This window comes from Protopterus annectens, chromosome 10.part0 (assembly GCF_019279795.1).
Source record: "Protopterus annectens isolate FY-2018-M chromosome 10.part0, PAN1.0, whole genome shotgun sequence".
NCBI classification, from domain to species: domain Eukaryota; kingdom Metazoa; phylum Chordata; order Ceratodontiformes; family Protopteridae; genus Protopterus; species Protopterus annectens.
In genome coordinates, this window is record NC_056744.1 from 819,156,089 (window position 1) to 819,180,148 (window position 24,060).

At 39.0% G+C, this 24,060-nt stretch overlaps 1 protein-coding gene across 5 annotated transcripts in view; it reads right to left on the bottom strand.

The window, feature by feature from the left end:
• Positions 1-24,060, bottom strand: part of TBC1D4 (TBC1 domain family member 4) — a 2,350,609-nt gene that overhangs the window by 812,496 nt on the left and 1,514,053 nt on the right. For all 5 annotated transcript variants that reach the window (XM_044085628.1, XM_044085627.1, XM_044085626.1 and 2 more), the window contains exon 7: positions 7,099-7,209. In XM_044085628.1, coding sequence (XP_043941563.1) covers positions 7,099-7,209 — 111 coding nt within the window. The remainder of the gene's footprint in view (positions 1-7,098; positions 7,210-24,060) is intronic.

Genomic DNA, 24,060 nt, shown 5'->3' on the forward strand with positions numbered 1-24,060 from the left:
AATAAGCCAGTCGCCAAGTATGGAAACACACAGAATCCCTGCAGTCTTAAGTGAGCTGCTACTACTGCCACACATTTGGTGGACACCCTGGGGGCTGTGGTGAGGCCAATGGGCAGTGCTCTGAATTGGTAATAACTGACTCCCAGATAGAAGCGGAGGAATCTTCTGGACCATTTGTCCATTTTTATGTGGTAATATGCATCTTGAAGATCTACTGAGCACATCCAATCATCCTTTCCCAAAAACGGAAGAATGGACTGCGCCATGACCATCCGGAATTTTGTCTGACTAAAAGATTGGTTCAGCACACTGAGATCCAAAACTAGTCTCCAGTCCCTGACTTTTTTGGCACTAAAAAGAATCTTGAGTAAATTCTGGATCCCCTCTGATCTGGTGAGACTTTTTGGATAACTCTTTTGTCCAGCAGCTTTTGAATTTTCAGAACTGCTGGCTACCTCTGATTGTGTGGAACATCTGGGATTCTTTTGCAAGTAGGGGAGGATTGGAAGGGGTATAGTATAACCTCTGGATACAATCCATTACACTCAAGAATCTGTTGTAATATTTTGCCAGGCACTTTGGTGCAAGGACAAGCATCCCCCAACTGCCTCCAGGGGAAGACAATTGGACTTCCCTTCTGGAACGCTGAAAGGTCTTATCTGGAAAGGAGTCCCTAAAGCCCTGATTCTGCGGACCACCTCTACCGGGTGGACAGTGTCTTTTATTGTGGTTCCCCCTCTGCCCCTGGAAGTACTGGTACCACATGTATCTTGGAAAGGCCCTTGGAATTTCCTGAACCACATTTTTCCACTGCTCCCTGATTCCTGGAAAAGGATCTTTGGGGAGTGGAAAAATGTACACCCACTGCAGAAAGGGTGTTACCATCCTTTTCACTCCTGGATAAAGTCTCTCTAACTTCTGAGCCAAAACGAGACACACCGTCAAAGGAATCACTGACAACTGAAGACTTAAATGGTTCTGTAAAGTCACAAGGGCACATCCAGGTGCACATCCAAGACTTAAATGGTTCTGTAAAGTCACAAGGGCACATCCAGGTGCGTCTTCTCAAGGCTATACCTGAACTTGCTGCTCGAATAGTTCCTGTGGCTGCATGTACAATGAGCTTCATAGAAAATTTTGACATGGACTCCAGGGTGGCCAGCTGGGAAGCAACCTTGTCTTGGACTCCCTCAGTAACAGCTCCTGCAAGGGTATCTGACAATTCCTTGATCAGGTTCCCTCTAGAGTCTGGTAAAATGTAGAGGAAATTCAAAGACCTTAAAGCGAAGGTCAACGAAACATAAACCCGCTTCCCAAACCTATCCATCGACCGGGACTCTCTACTGGGAGAATGGATAGAGGAACCCAGTTCCTTTTTAGTGGTGGCAGTTAGTCATAACCATGGCATCTACCAGTAGACCTTTAGCCCAGAAAGCTTGTCTTAAGGGGCACATAAAAGTTTGTCTGGTCTCTTAGGAATAGATTCAATGGTGTCTGGTGCCTTCCACGCCCACTGTGAGATCAACTGAATGAGCTCATCATTAGGCAGAGTCACCCAATAGGTAGATAGATAAGTATCAAAAGCCTGCAGATATAATAACTCCTCTGAGGGAGGATTTTGGGTCTTCCAGTCACCCCTCTGTTTTAAAATTTCCAGAATGTCTCCAAAGGAGACATAATCAGGGATTGACATTGGGGACCTTTCCCCTTCATGAAAATCGGTGTCTTCTGTGACCAGTTCCTCTGGGGAATCTAAGTGCTTCGTTTACCACTTTCTCTTCTGAGGAACCTCCTCAGTGGGATGGTCTGGGGGGGTATCAGAAGAGGACAGAACATGAATCTGTAGGGGTCCCCCAGTGGAGAAACAGGTTGAATAAGAGAGTATGAGGATGAAATGTGCTCCAAGGAGGATGTGACTGAGTGACCACTGCAGACAAAGCTCTCTCCATTCCCTCAAAGGCTGGCCCCCTGAAGAGGGAAGGGAGCTCAGAACCAAAAAAGAGTGCCTCAGAACCGTGGTCACTCCCCGCTCTGAGACAGCCCCCAAAGCAGAAGCCCATGCTGAAGCTCCAAGGCACAGAGATGGCTATGAAAAAACTGGAGTCAAATCCGGCTCCTTGGAGCAGACAGGAGAAATGAGGCCCATAGAGGTCTCCGGATCCAATGGAGCTAAAGAACTCAGGGAAATAACTGGTTCTGAAGGGAGAGACATCTCCAGAATCGATACAGTCAACATTGAAAGTCTCGGAGCTGACATCTCTAAAACTTCAGAGGAGGTCAGAGGAGAAGTAGCGACAGGGGTAGAAACTGAACTGGTTCTGAGACCCAGAAGGGTTGGAGCCGAGGGGAGTCCTGTAAGTCCTCTCACCCACAAAATTTTATTCACTAGTCTCTCCACATCAAACTTGGTGAGACTTTTGGTGGAATGGATATAGGTTTGAGAAGGAGATTTTGGTCTCTTTAAAAAGACCTCAGGCAATTCATCAGCAAAAGGGTCAATAGAAGCAGAATAGACCACTCTCTGCAAATCAGGTAACTGAGTTGTCTGTGCCAATGTAGTCGGCATTGGGGTAAGTGCCCTGAGTCAAAATTTGACTCTCATGTTGTGTAGAAGCTCTGGTCAGCATTTTAGGAGTCATAACAGTTGTCAGTACCAATAAAATCTTCTTCAGCATTGAAGATTTAGACTGACCTTCCATTGGATCCCAAGTGTTTAGTGGAACTGATGATTTAGGTTTTTTTGTGAGTCGGTTTCAAACGGGAAGATGGAACCGACAAGCTCCTCTTTTTAGACTTTTCTAAAGACGAAGAAGAGGAAGGGAAAGAAATATCAGATTTACTCTTCACAGCAGATATGGCTTCCCCAAAGGCTGATGGAATTAAACCCTTTAAGATTGATTTATTTTTCCTCTTGACTAGAGTTATTTGGCTAAAGCTGTGACAAATGCAGTCCTCTTGTAGATGAATGGCCTCTAATCAATAGATACATAAAAGATGAGTGTCTGAAAGGAGAATTTTGTGACCACACTTTTGGCACTTTTTTAAAACCAGCAGGCCCTTTAGATTTGTCAGCCATAATGACCGGACAGAAAAGAAAACAAACAGTACACTCTCTATACACTACAACAGAAGTAGAAGAACAGTGAGGAAAAATATAAAGGCCTTTTTTTTTTTTTTTTTTTTTTTGTGCAGGAAAAGAGGAAAGGGAGAAGAAGGGGACTATCAATAATGATAGTTACAGCTACACCAAAGTGTATGGGAAGAGTGGGGAAAAACTATAAACAATGATAGCAAGAATACACAAAAGTATATGAGAAGGAGTCAAAAGACAGTAAAAGTACACCAGACTATGGCAAGAAAAATAAAACAATTATAAAGAGTTAGTCTGACAAGAGATTTTACACACAAATTATTAATAAAATAGACTTAGCTCAAGAGCTGAGGTGAACGCGTCTGTCTGGAAAAGCTACAAATGAGATCTGAGGTAAATGGGACAGGGGGATTTTGGGTAAGGATGAAGGTCAAGAGTTTTTGGCTTGCACAAGCTACAGTAACGGCCAAGTCGGTTATATCATCAAATCCGTACCCATATGTCAAGGATAAAATGAAGATTGACAACATCAGATTTTTACCTTTTGATGTTTCACGTTCGGTATTTAGTCGTTCATGATTTTTGTTTTTGATAGCCGAACATACACCCGTTTTGAGCAGCTAAGCTCAGCATTTCTGATACCAAGATGGTAACACAACTTGAGAAAACAAGTAAAGATTTTTTAGAGCGAGGTTATCATCAAAAATAATTTTAAAAAGCTGCTACATAAGTAAAGCAACACATAGAGTACACTGCTAATCCTATTTTTCACTCTACACGCAACACTAAGACACCAGTAAAATCGAATAACAGACCATTTCAATCTTGCATGCTAACATACAATAAGAATACAGAAGCAATTAAAAATATTATCAGGAAATATTAGTCAGAGTTTTGGAATAAAGCTGCTTTCTGCAGTGGTTCCAGTGGATCTGTTTTTCTTCTTTTACTCTGTTTGCTTTATCAGATTTACTGGGTTTGTTACCCTTCATAGTTTGTTCTCTTTGCTTTACAGTGATAGTATGATGTAAAAAACGTGATAACGAAAAGTATAAGAGAGCATATAAAGATGCATTGGAATATTTACAGAGTATTTGGATAAAGAAAAAAAAATATGCAGAAAAAAAATCAAGAGAAAATTAAATAGCTATTATTCAAGCAAAGATATTTTTTACAAGGGAAACGAGAAGATATATTGGCATATTTACGTAGACTAGTAATGGAAGATAGTAGTGAAATGAGAAGAATGAAAAACACAAAGAAGAAAAATGGGAACAAATTATGAATATAGTAGTATAACATGTACGACACATGCTTAAAGAAAAAAGAAAACTATTGAAAACAATATGGGAAGTATAAAAAGTTTTCCGAGCAAGAAAATAATGAATTTGAAAAGGGTGTTTCTCTACATGAGCCAGATAAAGTATTAGGACAAGTGAATAAAAAATAGGCTGCAGGACCAGATGGAGTAGGATATGAAATGCATAAAAATTTAATAGAATGGCAACAAGAATATTTCTTAAAGATTTTGAATAAATAGGTTCATAGGTAGGTGCTAGGCTATTGGCCCTAGGGCCTATATAAGCCTAGCCAAAAAGGTACCCTGGCTTTCCCCCACCCACGAAAATTAATGGTTAAATGATGGTTTCATTATTATGTAGTGGAATACTTAAAGTTATTTGAAAGAAAGAGGACAACAATATAATGAAAAACTGGAGGCCGACAGTATTGAATAATAATTATGAACAATAATAAAGGAAGGAGTGTGCTACCTGTTGGACCATGGAACAGAACAGGTGAATATATCAGTAAGCACATCTCACATGGCCCTCTTACACTTGCTTGCAGTATTTATCTCCACACAAGGATAATACCTTTAAATTGTGCTACAGTGTAGGAAACAGTGATGAATAGTTATACAACTCTGACCAGCTATCAGAAATTCATATCTGATGGTCAGTGGCTATGGTCACATGATCTCCACCAGTAAACCACTGAACAACACGCAGGACATGACTGGTGTTAATATCCATTTCAAAATGTGCTCTGCTGCCTTTGTAAAATACAACATATGCCACACTCAAAGAAGCTTAACAAAGCACAAATGCAAGTCAGAGTTATAATCACTAACACATAAGGTTTTCACACAAATCAAAATAAGCCTAGTGCAGTCTTACCAACAGTAATTGAAGCTTGCCTAAGATTACTTTTGAACACATGCAATATTTTCCAGGAGGGTGTTATCTCTCTCCACCACCTGCACCCCCTTCCCCATCATTATGGTAGCACTGCCACCAGCTACAGAGCACTCTAGCACACCGAGACCACAACTGCTGTTGAACCATCAAATAAGCCAACTACTAAATATTTGTACTGTTACAACAGCTTGGCCAGTAACACTTCAAAAGGCAGGAGCCAGTAGCTGTTTTTATCAGCTTTATACACATACTATTAAGTTAATAAGTGAACCACCAACTACAAGCATTTAATATACACTGAATAATAAATGCATTTTCTTGAAATAAATAAAATTAAGCAGTGTCCTTAGCAAAATCAAACATGCATGCAGCTATAAACTTGTACAAGGAAAAAAGAAATAAAGACTTTCAGCAGCCAATCTGTAACTACCGCTTCTGGTAGCTAAAGAGCTATACTGAATTTTTACCTTCCTCTGACTTGTAAATCCAAACAACATTTGCACAATCCTACAAGCCAAACAATTCAACTTGAGTGCTTGAGTTCAGGGATGCTGCACACTACAGAAACATGGCAATTACTGAACTTGCAGCTGCTCTCTCTTTAATTAGGAGTACACTGTACTCCTTCCTGTTTGTATTCATAAGTGAATTGCATTCTTCCTGTTTTCAGAGTATTTTAGCCTGGGAAATAAGTAGGGTAATACATTCTTAAACTTATAGCAGCACTTCAAGCACTGAAAATGCATGCACTATTAAGAAGTAGATTTAATTTCACTTTCTAGCAGTTTGTTTCATTTCAAATGAAAGAAATTCCACACCCACAGAAGAAAACATTTTCATTGCATACATTTTACATGCTGCAAAATTTACCACAATGATAGTTTTAGGAGCTGAATAAATATTTACATTTAAACTCAGCTCAATAGAGTTAGTTTATGCATGTTTTCTGAAAAAATTATAATCTTTACTCAGTCTGTTATTTTTTTCTGAAAATAACTGCATTGACTTTGGCACATATTATTACTACTTTACATGTACTCCTACTTGTTTTGACCTAGTTTGGTGGGAGGTTAATTGATGAATGGTCAGCTTCAACTTGTGTACTACACCCATGGCTTTGTAAGAAACTTACATGTGCATGAAAACAATTCAGCCAAGGGTTTGTGGTGGGGGAAACATGGCTCCAAAAATAAGAAAAAGGCAGTTTTACACAAGGATGTCAGCAATGGCTAAAACAAACAATCACATTGGTTCTGACCAATTCAAAAGTTGTATCAAAGCAAGATCTGTAATTTCATTAGTTCTAAACAATTTCAGTAACAATAAATGAGAAATGACACCACCAAAAGTATTTGCATATTTTACTGTAATGTCATTTACGGGGAATTCTTTATCACTTTGTGTAGTGAACATAAAATACTGTAAGAAATGAGTCTTCAAAATCCATCTGTATATTTGTTCTGAACCTAAAAAAATACATCTTTAAACCACTGCTTGTGGAAAGCACTAATGGACTGGAACCAAATGTTTATATCAACCCATGAACTTAAGAAAGAATAAAAACTGGGCTAAGTGCATGTTACGCTGGAGAAAAGAAATGCTTTGGAAGTTACAATCTGTTAGTTTCTGCTTGTTCTTTACCATTCATTATTTTAAAGAAGCAGTTCAAAACATCTGCTCTATTTCCTGGAAGCATCCTTACGCTTCTTCTAATACTTCATTGAAATGCCATAGCGGTTTACTATTTTTGACTCCGTTAGCATCTCCTTATTTAAATACAGAGAAGCAGCAAAGCATGAAGAATTTTACCGATGATGGGTCTCCAAGATGCACATGTGCCTTTTGCTTGGTCTCACACAGCTGTCGCAAATGTAACATAACCAGCTCATTCTCTTCCTGATCACCACTGGCCTTCATTTTCTATAAACAGAGAATAAGAAATTGTTAAGACATATTAGCAGTTTGTAGGTCCACTGTTACAAGATTTCACAAGAATCTTTCAAAACACAAATGACCACACTTCCTTATCCACAACAATATAAGACAGCCAGCTCTGGCGCACACAGGGATACTGCTTTCTTATAATCTAGTCCCAGACGACGTGGTTCAATTTGCAGGTTGGTAATTGAGGAGCCCAAGGGGAAGACGGAGAAAATAAGAAGCCTAATCTCCCAGGAAAGGGTTTGGAGCATGCATCTTAGGTCATGCAATCAGCCTGCACTTCCAGACGGAGACTGAAGATGGTTGTAGGCATCTGCCTTCCAAAATAATGGAGCTATGGGTGCAATATCACCTGAAATAGTGGTCAGCTAGCAATTATACTGCCCCACTGCATGCTTAACCTTTGTAAACTTGTGGGCATGGGAGAAAGCCCTCTGATAGCTACCTAAATGATGGTCATATTGTGGCTATGCTCTCATTCCATAAAAGGGAAATAAATGGGTGTTACTGGTCACAGAGGTGGCATGATAGTTGGCAGGTACAAAAGAGAAAAAAATATTCCCATAATGTAGGCTAACAACTATAGCATTAGACAGTCAAGACAAGCTGAGACTGCAAGTCCAAATGTAAAGAACTTCACTAGATGGCAGTCCAATGACAGATCACTCAGGACAATGTGCGACAAAAGGCCTATCCACCATATCAATATGGTAATGCAATCATAGTCCCTCGGGCAAAACAGGAAGGCTAGTTCTTCTGCCACGGTTTGTTCTTCATGAAGACTGAACAAAAAGAAGTTCCAGTGAAGCAGAATGAAGCCCTAAAATCTACATCAACCTGGGAAGGAAAGCGAACGCATCTTCTAAGAATAATTAAAGTAAAAGGTCTAGTTAATGAGGAAAATGGGAATAAAACAAATATGATGAAAGAGATGTCACAGATATAATGGTAGGAAGTGTTCCATATATAACCTTACTGCCTTAAGCTGTTATAGTCCATATATTAAAAACAAAAAGTGCCGAACAAGTATCAAAAACAAAACTCTGTGTGTAAAAACTAGAAACAAAGTAGAAATGAGCAACAAAGCAAATGTTACAGACTACAGAAGAGAGTTTTGACATAGACTGATAGTTGTGAAACTAGGACAGCCAAGCAGCTGTGCTGATTCAGGCACTGACTGAAAATGTTCCATCAAGGGGTGAAACGTCTTACAAAGTTGTAAATCTGAACTTGTTTGCGATGCTGCAGATCTGTACCATGAGACATGTTTAAAGCCATGATAAAATGAAGTACTTAGGAGTATGGATTAAACATTATTCTGGTGTGACAGGTAAGGGTATGTGGGAAGAGACTAAACAAATGATAACAAAAATGAGAAAATAGACGCTCTGTTACATGGCTATGATAGCAAGATAAAAACAGTTAAAATGTTTCTAGTCCCTTTAGTTTTAGACATAGGTCTGGCATATTTTTATCAACCAGATGAAAAGTTGTGGATAGCAATTAATAAAGAGCTGAAAGATTTTATCTTGGAGGAGAAGGCCGTAAGAGTCAAGTGGGATAAGTTGATTCTTCCAACTGAACAAGGCGGTTTGTGATTACCCGATTTGAAGGGGTATTTCAGAGTTACACACATACAGAATCGGAATCGCCTAGACATATTAAGGCCTTGCCAAGTCTAATTCTGGTGGCTGCCTAGAAGGCAATTACTAGAAAATGCAGCAGAATGTGCCCCTTGAGGACTCAAGAAAGCAAGTACTCCAATAGTAGATGAGTCGTTAACCCAGTCTAAAAGTATAAACAACAGGCAATACAGAACTTTGGGGGTGGGGCGTTCATTTCACTCCAATGTTAGCACTGACTACAGAGGGAGAGAGGGAGAGAGAGAGAGACAGACAGACAGACAGACAGGTGAACAGCCACAGGTGCATGGGCCAGGCCATGAAGTAACTTTATAGGGTGTAAGCAAGAACGTGCACATTCATGGAATAAAGCATAGCAGGGCATCATATCTGTGAACACACATATCAGCTACCAGGATGGGCATAAAACAAACGGAGGGAAAAAAACTAAAGCCTGCAAAAATGACAGCCAAACTATAACCAGCGTTTGCTTCAATAATGGTGAGCTAGTAGGCAACTGTGGTGTAGGGCAGATCATCAGCAGGCATGGAGACTAAAGCAAATTCAAAAATATATATATATGCCTAGTCAAATGTAAGGCAGGCCCAGTCAAAGACATATGCAAAAGCCAAATTGTGTTTAATGTGTGAAATGAGGTTTGAAATTTCCATAAAGAGCAGCTGCTTGTACGTGACAGTAGATAGGCTAGCTAGTCATGAGGAGGCAAACTTTTTAGTCAAACAGTTTTGCACTTTTCTTACAACAAATCATAGGACTGTCTGTACTGCCTTGAGGAAGCAGATGTGATAATGTAATGTAAGAGCATGTCAAACAGTGAACTTGGAAAGGTGTTTTTTCTCAATTTATATACTCAGGAAAAGCAGAATGGTAAACTAATCTGGATTAAGTAAAACTGGAAAACCAGCTTAAATAAAAACAAGTGCTGCTACAGAATACGGTTGTTCTCATTAGAAAAAAGGAAAGACCTTCCATATGAAGGAGTTTAAAGTTTAGAAAAGAAAAAAAGTTAGTTGCAGATTACAATTGGTTCAACTAGATAATAGTCATGCACTCCAAAACAAGTGTGGGGCACAGCCTGACAAATGCAGTTTGAACCCAAAATAAAATGCTAAACATTGCTAATTGTGGCCAGTCAAGCTATCATCCTCCTTATTTTTGTTAGTTCATAGAAGGCTACATACAAAAACTGACAAAAGGGCCATAACAAATAAGTGTTGCAATATGAGGCAGAAATGGGATACTCCAACACAAATGTACCCTTTGAAGAAAAAAGATCTTAATGACAGTGATCCCTGGCACTTTACCTCCAAGCAAAAATGCAGATCTGAACCACTTTCCATATATCTGCATTACTGAAGAACTTTTTTTAATCACAACAATTACTTATTTATTTGGCTTTGTTTACTGGGAAAGTTCGACTGGGTAATAATAATTTTCAGGATAGGCCCAGGGATAAAAGCTCAATTCACTTACATTGTATTATACTAAGTTCCAGTTAAACACAGAGTAGTTACATTTACACATTCTAAGATTTGAGAGAGGTGGAAGATACTAAAGAGAAAGCCCATGTGCAACATTGTTGATTGTACAGGCAGCAGTTATGTATAAAAATTGTTTTGTCATTTCAGTGAGAGGTTGAGTGTTTTCTGTGTAAGGAAAGTATCATATGGTGAACACAAAGTCTAAACCTTGTGATGAGCCTGTGTAGGACCAGGATTGGTTAACATTGTTTAAGCAGTGGTTTAAAACTACTGAGTTTGTCAGAGAGCAACGGTGTAGTCAGTGAATTAAATTTTGTACACACTCTTATTGTTGTCCCCCAATCAACCTGGCATTTAAATATTGGGCACAGCACAGGCTGTTGCCCCCCCCCCCCCCCCACACACACACACACACACACACAGCACTATGTGTAATATTTTCAGATGCTTAGTCAAAAACTATTAGATAAACCATTTTAATTTGCAATCCTCTCTGTTGTTGTTCTTCTTCTTCTTCTTTCGTCTTTTCCCGGTTAGGGGTCGCCACAGCGGAACTCCGGTCCGCTAATGATTGGCAGTAGATTTTTAACGGGTGCCGAGGTGCCAGTTCGACGCCCAACCTTCAACGAAGGCACGCCCATTCTATGCATGTATTTCGAACACCACTCGACCGCGAGGAGGACATGCAGACTCCACACAGAAGGCGCTCCAGCCAAGAATCGAACGGGAGAACCTCTTGCTATGAGGCAACAATGCTACCGCTGCACTCCTCTCTGTAAACAAGCTATATACATGCTGGTAGAGATGTTAATTTAAATGGTTATAGACTTATGTGGCCTAATAAAGATTCAGTTTTTCTGATGCTCAGAAAAAAAATATATTCTATAGACTACACAGAGTATGCTTGGCTACACCCTTGTCAGAGAGTTTTATTTGTGTACTGGAATACAGCAAGTCTCCTGCAACATTATTTGACCTATTTGTAAGTAATAACAATCCAACAAAAAAATGTTACAGGATACCTTCTCCTTGAAAATAACCAGACACCAGGCTGAGTAAGGTTATAAGCGCTTTCGTTCCCTTTATTCACACTCAATACAAATGGAACTTCATCAGATACAAAACGTTACACACTTCCCCTTTTTATATACAATTCAATTGCTTAATCACAATCAATTAACGGAAAGTATGGAAATAAAACCTGTAATCGTGGTGAATGATATCCAACACCCATCTGTCTTGAGTAATTAAATCCCAATTTTCTTTGAAAAGAGACAGTCTTCCTCCCAAAGGAGCTGCCAGACGAGAATCTACTGGCAGCTGAAAAGGCAGGTCATTGGGTCTGTTTACGAAAGGACTGACCCCTGTCCTCACCACAAGTCTGAGCAGGTGAACTCCTGTTCTAGGCCTAAAAGAACCTTGAGCTCTGCCCCTACCATGTCTAGACCTACCCCTAGACTGGGAATCATAAGCAGGAAATGTCCACCCTTAGCAGGCCAATTTCTACTAAACTTCGCGGCTGCACCTGCAAAAATCTTTAACAGTTTGCATAGACTTAGCTTTGTCCTACATTTTCTTTGAAACTGCTTCCACAGGCTATCCAAACAACACATCAGACTGTAAAGGAGCATCCAAAATCCTTGTCTTAACATGCTCAGCTAAATTCTGATCCCTCAACCAGGCATGCCTGCGAAGAACAGAACTAGTGGCAGCCACCCTCGAGGAGGCCTGTACAGCATCAAAACCACATTGCAAAGAATGCTTACCCACTTGTTCAGACACATGAACCAAATCCAGCAACTCTTTACACTCAATACCTTCCGCCAAAGCATCCACCTTAGATTTCAATTGTGAAAGGAGATAATTTTGATATTTTAGCATGTGAAACTGACAATTCAACGCTCTCATGGCTAGAGTGGAAGAAGTATACACTTTCTTTCCCCACCTATCCAAAGCCCTTGCCTCCTTATCAGTGGGAACAGGATTTTTAACCACAGAGGCCTTAACACCTTTAGGCCCCTGAGAAACAGTTTCTGGGTCTGCCCTAGGACTCTTAAACAAATACTTATGAGCTTCGGGCACCCTATAGTACCTATCAGGTTTAACAGGAGCAGGAGGCAAAGAGTCAGGGTTCAGGAAGCCTCTGCAAAACATCTTCCACCACATTCAACACAGGAGGTATAGCTAAGGGCCTATGCTGGGGTAAAACAAGAATTCCCTAAGCCTTTTCCTGAATCAGAGTAATCCTGGCCTTCCCATTTAAAGTGCTCCCTCATGGAATGCAGAGTCTCTGAAAATGAGAAATCCTCAGGAGGAGAAGCTGTAGGAGTGGAATCATCCACATCAGAATCAGAATAAGGAGGATACTCCTGCAAATCTTCCGCAGAAGACTCAGAGGCCTCTGAACCCTGTTCAAAACTATCAAACTCCGGTTCCACCCTAGGCCTCTTATCAGGAGGGGGCATAGAACCTCTAATCATAGTAATCAAATCTTCTGCCATTTTAAGCATATGTTTCTTAGGTACAGAACCCGATATGCTAGGACATGCCCCCACTGAAGCTGAACTTGGCCTACCTCTCAAAGAAGTTTTGGCAACAGAAGGAGAGGCTCTAACTACCTTGGGAAGAGAGGGAAGAACAGTTACCTGAGAAGCCCCCTCAGCCTGGCCTACCTCCTGAGAAGGCACATCCTGTAACAGTAAAGTTTCTGCCTGAGACTCCATAGAAACTCCTGGCAAAACCTCTGGCTCCACTGAGTTCTAAAGAACCGGCGTCCGGACTGCCGGTTCATCAACCCTCGGCTTCACTGTTTTGTCCTTGCGCTTCTTGGACGAAGCGGGCGTCGGAGCATCCGACGGCATTTTATAATTGCAACGCTTCCCAAACACTAACCTGGCACAGTCTAACCTCCTCTTAATAGTGCGCTTGTTAAACCTAGCACAAGAGCGGCAACCAACAACGCCGTGCTCAGGCCCTAAACAAGGTATACACAAGGTATGGTAATCCCTATGAGGTATCTGTTTCCCACAAGAAATACAGTTATTCACTTTTTCTGACATCCGCAAAATACTGAGGCAAGAAAACCAAAATGTTCCCCAACGGGTACTTAGCCAACTCTGATTCGGTCTGAAACTCCGGTTTCGGAAATATTTCAGAATGCCAACCTGCACTCGCAAAACTGCTTCTGCATCGGACCATGCGGCAAAAAAGACTGAGGATATGGCGTCGGTCATGCGCATTAGTACCCTGGCGTACTGACGTCAGTCTAATGCGCCCTGACCGACGTCAGCCATATACTCTGGTATTCGGGCCGACTGGACAGCGGACTACCCAATAGTAAGGACTGCAGCAATGTGGAACGAAGAACATCTAAAGCCTGCAAAAATGACAGCCAAACTATAACCAGCGTTTGCTTCAATAATGGTGAGCTAATAGGCAACTGTGGTGTAGGGCAGATAATCAGCAGGCATGGAGACTAAAGCAAATTAAAAAAAATATATATATATGCCTAGTCAAATGTAAGGCAGGCCCAATCAAAGAGATATGCAAAAGCCAAATTGTGTTTAATGTGTAAAATGAGGTTTGAAATTTCCATAAAGAGCAGCTGCTTGTATGTGACAGTAGATAGGCTAGCTAGTCATGAGGAGGCAAACTTTTTAGTCAAACAGTTTTGCACTTTTCTTACAACAAATCATAGGACTGTCTGTACTGCCTTGAGGAAGCAGATGTGATAATGTAATGTAAGAGCATGTCAAACAGTGAACTTGGAAAGGTGTTTTTTCTCAATTTATATACTCAGGAAAAGCAGAATGGTAAACTAATCTGGATTAAGTAAAACTGGAAAACCAGCTTAAATAAAAACAAGTGCTGCTACAGAATACGGTTGTTCTCATTAGAAAAAAGGAAAGACCTTCCATATGAAGGAGTTTAAAGTTTAGAAAAGAAAAAAAGTTAGTTGCAGATTACAATTGGTTCAACTAGATAATAGTCATGCACTCCAAAACAAGTGTGGGGCACAGCCTGACAAATGCAGTTTGAACCCAAAATAAAATGCTAAACATTGCTAATTGTGGCCAGTCAAGCTATCATCCTCCTTATTTTTGTTAGTTCATAGAAGGCTACATACAAAAACTGACAAAAGGGCCATAACAAATAAGTGTTGCAATATGAGGCAGAAATGGGATACTCCAACACAAATGTACCCTTTGAAGAAAAAAGATCTTAATGACAGTGATCCCTGGCACTTTACCTCCAAGCAAAAATGCAGATCTGAACCACTTTCCATATATCTGCATTACTGAAGAACTTTTTTTAATCACAACAATTACTTATTTATTTGGCTTTGTTTACTGGGAAAGTTCGACTGGGTAATAATAATTTTCAGGATAGGCCCAGGGATAAAAGCTCAATTCACTTACATTGTATTATACTAAGTTCCAGTTAAACACAGAGTAGTTACATTTACACATTCTAAGATTTGAGAGAGGTGGAAGATACTAAAGAGAAAGCCCATGTGCAACATTGTTGATTGTACAGGCAGCAGTTATGTATAAAAATTGTTTTGTCATTTCAGTGAGAGGTTGAGTGTTTTCTGTGTATGGAAAGTATCATATGGTGAACACAAAGTCTAAACCTTGTGATGAGCCTGTGTAGGACCAGGATTGGTTAACATATTGTTTAAGCAGTGGTTTAAAACTACTGAGTTTGTCAGAGAGCAATGGTGTAGTCAGTGAATTAAATTCTGTACACACTCTTATTGTTGTCCCCCAATCAACCTGGCATTTAAATATTGGGCACAGCACAGGCTGTTGCCCCCCCCCCCCCCCACACACACACACACACAGCACTATGTGTAATATTTTCAGATGCTTAGTCAAAAACTATTAGATAAACCATTTTAATTTGCAATCCTCCCTGTTGTTCTTCTTCTTTCGTCTTTTCCCGGTTAGGGGTCGCCACAGCGGAACTCCGGTCCGCTAATGATTGGCAGTAGATTTTTAACGGGTGCCGAGGTGCCAGTTCGACGCCCAACCTTCAACTAAGGCACGTCCATTCTATGCATGTCTTTCGAACACCACTCGACCGCGAGGAGGACATGCAGACTCCACACAGAAGGTGCGCCAGCCAAGAATCGAACGGGAGAACCTCTTGCTATGAGGCAACAATGCTACTGCTGCACTCCTCTCTGTAAACAAGCTATATACATGCTGGTAGAGATGTTAATTTAAATGGTTATAGACTTATGTGGCCTAATAAAGATTCAGTTTTTCTGATGCTCAGAAAAAAAATATATTCTATAGACTACACAGAGTATGCTTGGCTACACCCTTGTCAGAGAGTTTTATTTGTGTACTGGAATACAGCAAGTCTCCTGCAACATTATTTGACCTATTTGTAAGTAATAACAATCCAACAAAAAAATGTTACAGGATACCTTCTCCTTGAAAAGAACCAGACACCAGGCTGAGTAAGGTTATAAGCGCTTTCGTTCCCTTTATTCACACTCAATACAAATGGAACTTCATCAGATACAAAACCTTACACACTTCCCCCCTTTTTTATATACAATTCAATTGCTTAATCACAATCAATTAACTTAAATGAATAAATTAGTTAAATGTGCTCTCAAGTTAAAAACACATTAATAAGTTCTTTAAAAATATATTGCTATGTATAATACATAAATAATTCTCCTATAAAAACACATATATAATAAACATTTAATCTGTAAAAAAAAAAAATATATATATATATATATATATATATATATATATATATATATATATACTAACTTAATTGCTTCTATGTTCAACCACTTAAGCCATTTTCATCTAATCTCATCTGTCTTTAGATGAGGGGGGAGGGGTAGTTGTAATGGAACATTATGACTACACCACTAGAATGATGAAATATTTGAATGACAGTTCCTACTTTAGTGCAGCATCACTGAATGAGGTTAACATCTTTAATGCTAGATTAGACATGATTTTGGAAGAACTTTTCCAGGAATATACCTTTAGTGAAGATGAGGTGAGATACTTAAAGGTGAACAATCCTGTAACCCCAGCCTTCTTTGGGATTCCCAAAATTCATAAATCAGTAGGGGATCCACCAATGAGACCCATAGTGGCAGGAGGTGGGAGTAAAACAGAACCTTTAGCAAAAATGCTAGATTTCCATTTAAAAGGATTTTTGAGGATAAAAAACGTCTTGAAGGACTCGGCATTTATTACAGTGTATGGCAAAGAATGAGTTCAAGGAAGAAGTTATTTTCTTGATTATTGATATTAAGGACCTTTTTCTTTGTATCCCACATGAAGAAGGAATGGAATATTTTCAGGAAGCACTAAGGGAAGGAACCAGATTTTCAAGTGATATGGTGTACGTCTTAGCTACTCTCATGGAATTGGTTCTAAAAAATAATTTTGTGTGGTTTCAGGGGGAGTATTTCAAGCAAACCCGAGGTGTAGTAATGGGTTCAGCAGTAGCCCCTATATTTGCTAATATTGTTCTTTGGTACTGGGAAACCAAATTTGTGTTAAATTCAACATTTAGGAAAAATATCTTTATAGATATTATAGATTTTTGGACGATATTCTAATATTATGGGAAGGTGGGTTTGATGAGGCAGATGATTTTTTGAACTATATCAATGCCACTACTGATTTTTTTAATTTTACTAGTAAAATTGAGAAAGAAGCAGTTAATTATCTGGACATCCACCTATATAAAAATAGAAGGGGTGGATGTTATGAATCATGTATATATAGGAAGCCCACCCATTCGAATAGTTATCTGCACTTTGAGAGTGACCACCCCTTTTGGCAAAAAAGAAATTTGGTAAAGGGCCAAATGATTAGAATATCAAGACTAACGACAGATGACAACAGGTTTAAAGATCAAATGGTAGAGTTAAAGACTATGCTGGGAATAAGGGGTTACCCAACTAGTGTCCTAGAAGGACAGGAGAGTTATGTAACAAGCAGGGGAGAAGATTTTTATCCCCCATTACTGAAAAAACCTGAGAGTTTGTTGAATGTTAAGAAGACAGAAGAGGCAACTACTTGCTGTGTGCTAACATATAATGACGATAGTGTAAAGATCCGTAAAATGGTGGAAAAGAACTGGAATTGTGTTTTTGGGGCATATGGATTAACTGAAAAACTGGGTAATAAACCAAAAATAGTTTTCAGAAGTGGACCCAAGATTAAGAACTTATTTGAAAGGAAGAAAGACAAAGATAGGATTCCATTAGGTAATATGAGGAAGTGCAATGGCTGCAGGGAATGTAGGTACATCTATGAATGCAGGAATATAGTGATAGAGGGTCACCATAGAATAATTCCAGTGACAGGGAATTATAACTGTAATACAAAAGGAGTTGTCTATGTGGCCTTGTGCCAGTCATGATGTGCATATTATATAGGAAAAACAGAAAAGAAGTTAAAAAAGCGAATTTACCAACACATTTATGCAATTAGGAGACAAGATAAAACAAATGCCTTATTTAGACATAGCATAAATTGTAAGGATTTTAAAAAATTCCTCTTCTGTGTATTGGAAAAGGTAGGTAGACAGGAGGAGGGGGTAATTGGCCCTGTTTTTTAGAATACAGGGAAACACAATGGCAGGTGTTGTTGAATGCTACAGTTTTTCCTGGTATTAATGACAGGATTTCTCTAAGGAGCTTGCTTCATTTAAAGACAGATGAGATTAAATGAAAATGGTTTAAGTGGTTGAACATAGAAGCAATTAAGTTAGTATAAATATATATATATATATTTTTTTAACAGATGAAATGTTTATTATATATGTGTTTTTATAGAAGAATTATTTATGTATTATATATAGCAATATATTTTTAAAGAACTTATTAATGTGTTTTTAACTTGAGAGCACATTTAACTAATTAATTCATTTAAGTTAATTTATTGTGATTAAGCAATTGAATTGTATATAAAAAAGGGGGGAAGTGTGTAAGGTTTTGTATCTGATGAAGTTCCATTTGCATTGAGTGTGAATAAAGGGAACGAAAGTGCTTATAACCTTACTCTGCCTGGTGTCTGGTTCTTTTCAAGGAGAAGGTATCCTGTAACATTTTTTGTTAGATTATTTGCTTCATGTGTTTTACTATTGTGATATAAGTAATAACAATGTGTTACTAGAGCAGAGATCCTTTGCTGGACACAGGACCGGTGTTAGCATTTTGGAGGCCCCCAGCAGATGTCAAACTGGGGGGCCCCTAGGCACTTCCAGTCTGTGTATCACCCTGTCACTGCCACCCTTCCTAAACAACCTTTTAGTTCATGCTGCCAACTTAGGAGTAGTATGCACCGACTGATGGCTACAATATTCTTACATTACAAGACTTGTGTACTACACTGTGTTGGCCCATCTCACAAAAAGGGACATTTACAGTTACTGGCATTTAGTTGCTGCAATGATATATTGCAGCAACTCTATGTACAGGTCTGGACTTAGGTGAAATGGTGCCCTAGGTCTACTGTTTCAGACCTCCCCCATACACACAATAGCCTCCAGTCTTCCCAATCCCCCCCTCCCCATCTTGGGCTTCCCATGCCATCCACATTACGTTTTTTCTTCCTTTTCTCACATTTTGCCTTACTTTTCAGCATTTTCAAAATGCTATAACTTTCTACATGCTCTGAAGTGCATTGTAAAGTTTTTTTTCTTTTTACACACCTTTTCATCCAATAATGGCTTGAACAGAAATTGTGTTGCTGTTCAGCTTTAGTTTCCATTGCATCCTTTCAACATACATTTCCTAAGCAAAGACAGTACCATAAAAACCATTTAGGGAATAAAAAAAGAATTTCAGTTTTATAGTTTTTTATTTTTCTTTCAAGGAAGACATAAGTTGTACCCAAGGCTTAATGTTCAAAGATGACAAAACAGTAGCTCACAATAAACTAACAACCCTTTGTTGTCTGGATACACAGGTCCGATCTGGGAACTGCCTGCCTCACAGTCCCCCCCAAAAGACTGCGTATTCATTCCTCTGGTGTTAGACTCAGATGAAGGCAGAGGTTCAAATTGCCGCAGTCATGTATTTCAAGGGATTGCTGATATACATATACATAGTAAGTCTCCTCACTCCTCAACCCAAACTGTCAAAGGCAGCCACTGTATATGTGTCCTAAGTGTGATTGTGAGAGTGAAAAAATAATGATTATAGTAATGTATTCTACTTTGCTGTTCCTACACAAGCTGCAGTAATCTTCTTTGTACATCTGTGAGGTATGTAAGAAAAGTAAAAGAAACAATGACTACACTGTCCTCAGCCCAAACACATGTTTTAATGACCTCATGTGCACACCTCTGAGATTTGACTGTGAGGAATAACACAACAACCCCCCCATATAACCTACAGCAGCCTTCTGTAGACAAACATCCAGATGGGGCTGGATTTAGAATGGGTGCAATTGAGAGCAGAGGCCATTATCAGCTTTATCCTAACAGGGTCATATCACAACCCTGCTCAGGTTAAAGAGCATAATCAGAAAAGGAAAAAAATATATATATATATATTTTTTTTCCCTTCACCTCATTTTTCCTCAAACAACAGTGTTGTGGGGCCCTCACACAGTCAAGGATGATTGAGAGCCTTCTGTATCCATTTATACAGTCTGAGGAGTAGGGATCCCCCAGAGTCTTAGAAGATCTAAGTGTCTGAATGTTCTGAGATACATTTTATGACTTACTTTTGAAATATAATTTCTTGTTAGCTACAGTTTTTACTGACACTCAGAAGAATAATGTATGTGTTCTGGCATTATTGCGTGTGTGCACAGATAAAACTCACCAACATTTTCACAAACACACACACACATTATATATTGTTTCAGCAATACTTTGTGCAACACTGGTACTAGCACCCCAGATCAGAGACTGCTGTTAAGCAGTCGTCAAACAGCAGCAGAGATCGGTCCCTTTTATTTACCTCAATGAGGAATAATGTAAACTTGTCACTGTCCCTGATTTCACAGACCTTCCCTGATTTCGCACATAATTTTGTTGTCCTTTGTAACAAGTTTGATTTGCTTGTAAATCATTCGGGATTACAGACAGTCAATAAATCCAGACATTAGTTTCACGCTTAATGTCCAAAAAAAATATGTTGATACAAAAGGTGTTATTCTATTATCTTTTTCATTGAATCAGAGTTCTTCAGTGAAGAAGTTGAGAGTTACAATATCTGGTATTCCGCAAGTATTTAAAAAACTCCCTAAAAGAGAAAACCATCCCTGAAGATGAGTAGTATTAGCTCTTCTTAAAATCCAAGGTAAGCATGGACACTGGTCACACCGGGCTGCTGACCTCTCTAGTGCTTACCTTGCTCATGTTCATTATCAGCTTTATCCTAACAGGGTCATAGCACAGCCTGTTCAGGTTAAACAGAATAATCATGAAATTAATACATTTTTCTCCTCATTTTCCCCAACCAGCAGCAGCTTTTGTGGGGCCCTCACACAGTGAAGGATGATTAAGGGGGACCCTTGCAGCCGTGGGTATTGCAGGTACCTAAAGCGGGCTATGTTGTTAGTTTTAGTGTAGAGAATGTCCACCAGCAGGGTTTAACTAAGCCATGGACACTATTGTTAGTAGTAAAATATTTATTGGAATTGCGAAGGCTCTTGGTTGATAAAACACTATTACTATAAACAAAGACATTTTTGAATTTTAAAGGCGATATAAATAAGCATTATTACCCACCTGATTTATTAAGGATACAAGACTGATGTACTAGCTTTTGTTGGTTTGACAGACATGTTACAAAATATCAAGGTAAGATAGCTTGCTGTGGTTGGAGGCCCCCAGCGACCACAGGGTTCGCTAGTGCCTAAAGCCGGCTATGGCTGGACAGTAGGTCAGTAATAAGTTATGTAGTGCAGGACATTTTTCTGGATGATGAATGAGTTTGTGTGCTGTAGTTAGTTGTCAAGTAGTTGTGTAGTTCAAGCCAGTTTAATTGCTTTAAATAATAATACAGAGAAATACAATGCTGAATGTGTAATACAAAGTCCAGATACATAACTATAAACAGAATGTGCATTTCACAAAGCAGCGCATATAAATGACGGTATGTTTACAAAACCTGTTCCTTGGATTTTATTTGCAACGGTGATTGGAAAAAACAACAGAACATGTAGATAACATACGGAAACACTAGTAGTAGTTTTTCCCCTTGATGTTCGTACTCCTAAGAATCACATGAAATACGAGACTGTTTCATATAAAAATAAAAAAGGCATTCCAATTAAGAGAGCAGGAAGGTTTAACTAGAATGTTTCCGTAAAGATGCTAAATGACCACTAGATGGAGACTGATCTATGTTTTCAGTGAATTTGCAACGTTTTCGGAAGATAATTCATTGTCAAAGCAGTTCTAAAATATTAAACTACTTAAACGGTTTTTAAAACACTAAACTGTTTAAACAGTAATTAGTTAAAACGCATGGGATGTATATGCATTTGGCTTATTTATTTATTATTCACTTATCCTCATTCATTTTTTCTTATTTATTTTCTAAACTATAATCCAGATGGATCATTTTCAAGCTCAACCCAGGAAAAAATAACAGTTTCAAACTGAAGCATGCATATTAATAAATAGTGAGGACTGCTTTGCAAACAAGCTATCTGCACTATAAGTAAAATATAGCTATGTATTATAAGTAAAATATAGTTATGTTGTTGTTGTTGTTTGTCTTTCGGCTTTTTCCCGGTAAGGGGTCGCCACAGCGGAACTCCGGTCCGCTAATGATTGGCAGTAGATTTTTATTAAACGCTGAGGTGCCAGCTCGACGCCCAACCTTCAATGAAGGCACGCCCATTTACGCATGCATGTCTTTCGAATGCTACCCAACTGCAGGGAGGACATGCAGACTCTACACAGAAGGCACTCCCAAGCCAAGCCAAGAATCGAACGGGAGAACCTCTTGCTGTGAGGTAACAATGCTACCGCTGTACCACCGTGGAATTAAGTAAAATATACTGAAAACCAATTAACAGGTTTCTTCAGCTGCTTAAATGTGAACCAAATATCACTATGAACTTGACTTCATCTCATACTAAAAACAGATTAGGTTATCACAGCGCTTAAACTTTTCTGTTTTTAAAATGAGATGATAGTAAATCAATTACTAAGTGTCATAGTGGTGTGAATATGGATACTTACCTATCCATTACTTTTTCAATACCTGCTTTCTCCTTTTCGAGTTCTTGGAAAGTTAAGAGCCTGTCCCAGCAAGAAACGGGCATAATGCTGAGAATCAGTCTTGGATGAGATGCTACTTCAGCACAAGAAAAGCGCGCGGGCACACACACACACACACACACACACACACACACACACAATGGACAATTTCTGAATGTCACCAATTTACCTAACTGCACTTCTTTGGAATGTACTAGAACAAATGGTGACCCTAGCTAAAAACAAGTATACAGGTAGAAGGTACCTCACTCAGCCTTGAATTGGACCTGAACACAAGCACTATTAGGTAGCAATGTTATCACCGCACCACTACTGTGCATCTTTTTCTAAACTTGTTTTAAAAATATATACTAGTCTTTTTTATAATTTTTCTCCTTTATGTGCATAGAAGCAATATAATATGATTTTTAAGTACAAGAATAGCAGTCACTGCAGTTACCACCACTTAAAGTGGAAATGCAGTTTACATAACTATTTCCATGATTCGTCTTAATGAAATGTAAACTAAAAGGTAATCATTCAGAAACACAAAAGGTAACCACCACCATTAGCATTAGCGGGAATACCACGAATGAGCAGATTTAGCCTGCTATCCTTAACAGCAATCATTTGCCTGCTTTGACAAAAAGGATGATAAAAAGGCCTTATTCCAGTCTGCAAAAACTGGAACACAGAAGATCCCCTCGTATCTACATTCACTTATGGACTGTCCCACAGTCTGAAGCGATTTGTGCAGTGGTTTACTTATCTACCACTTTATACCAAACACTTGGGGCATACTGAACAAAGGAGTTCCAAGTCTCAAACTTTTTACCAAGTGACAGCATAACAGGTAGGAATGTGAGCATCTTTGCTTGCTGAAGCTGTGAACTAGTATCATGTTTCCAGCCTGATTATGGTTAGGCCTCAAATTATGACCTAGGAGTAGCAATATACAGCATGTTAAGCCAATAAGTGAAGTCTGTCACATATTTAAAAAGCTGAGCTACTTCTTAAAGTAGCACCAAGGAGATCAATGCACATGTTAAATGAAATGTAAATGCATCATGCGTAATACTGCAACACAAATTCTAGCAATATCTTTTGTGCATGCAGTGAGGCACAAAATGTATGTTACGCACACTGACACAGGCATACGATTAGATCTGTCACTTGTGCACTCCACAGAGCCTTGCTACAATTACAAAATGGGCACCTGTAATTCTTGCAGTTTGAGTTTTACAGGTAGCTGTTTATGTAAAATAATTTACATGTATGGTACTACATTTCAATGTGAAATAGATCCTCCATCCACTTTAACTAACTGATAGATATGCATGGCTATAATTTTTCACCTATGTGAAATTTTGGTATGAAATTTTTTAGGCAATCATTTAATTTAAGGAACCCTTCTGTCAAACTGTTTTGTTTTAATGTACAGTACTGTTTTTCAACAGGTGCCAACACTACAGAGCTCCTCAGCAGGATTT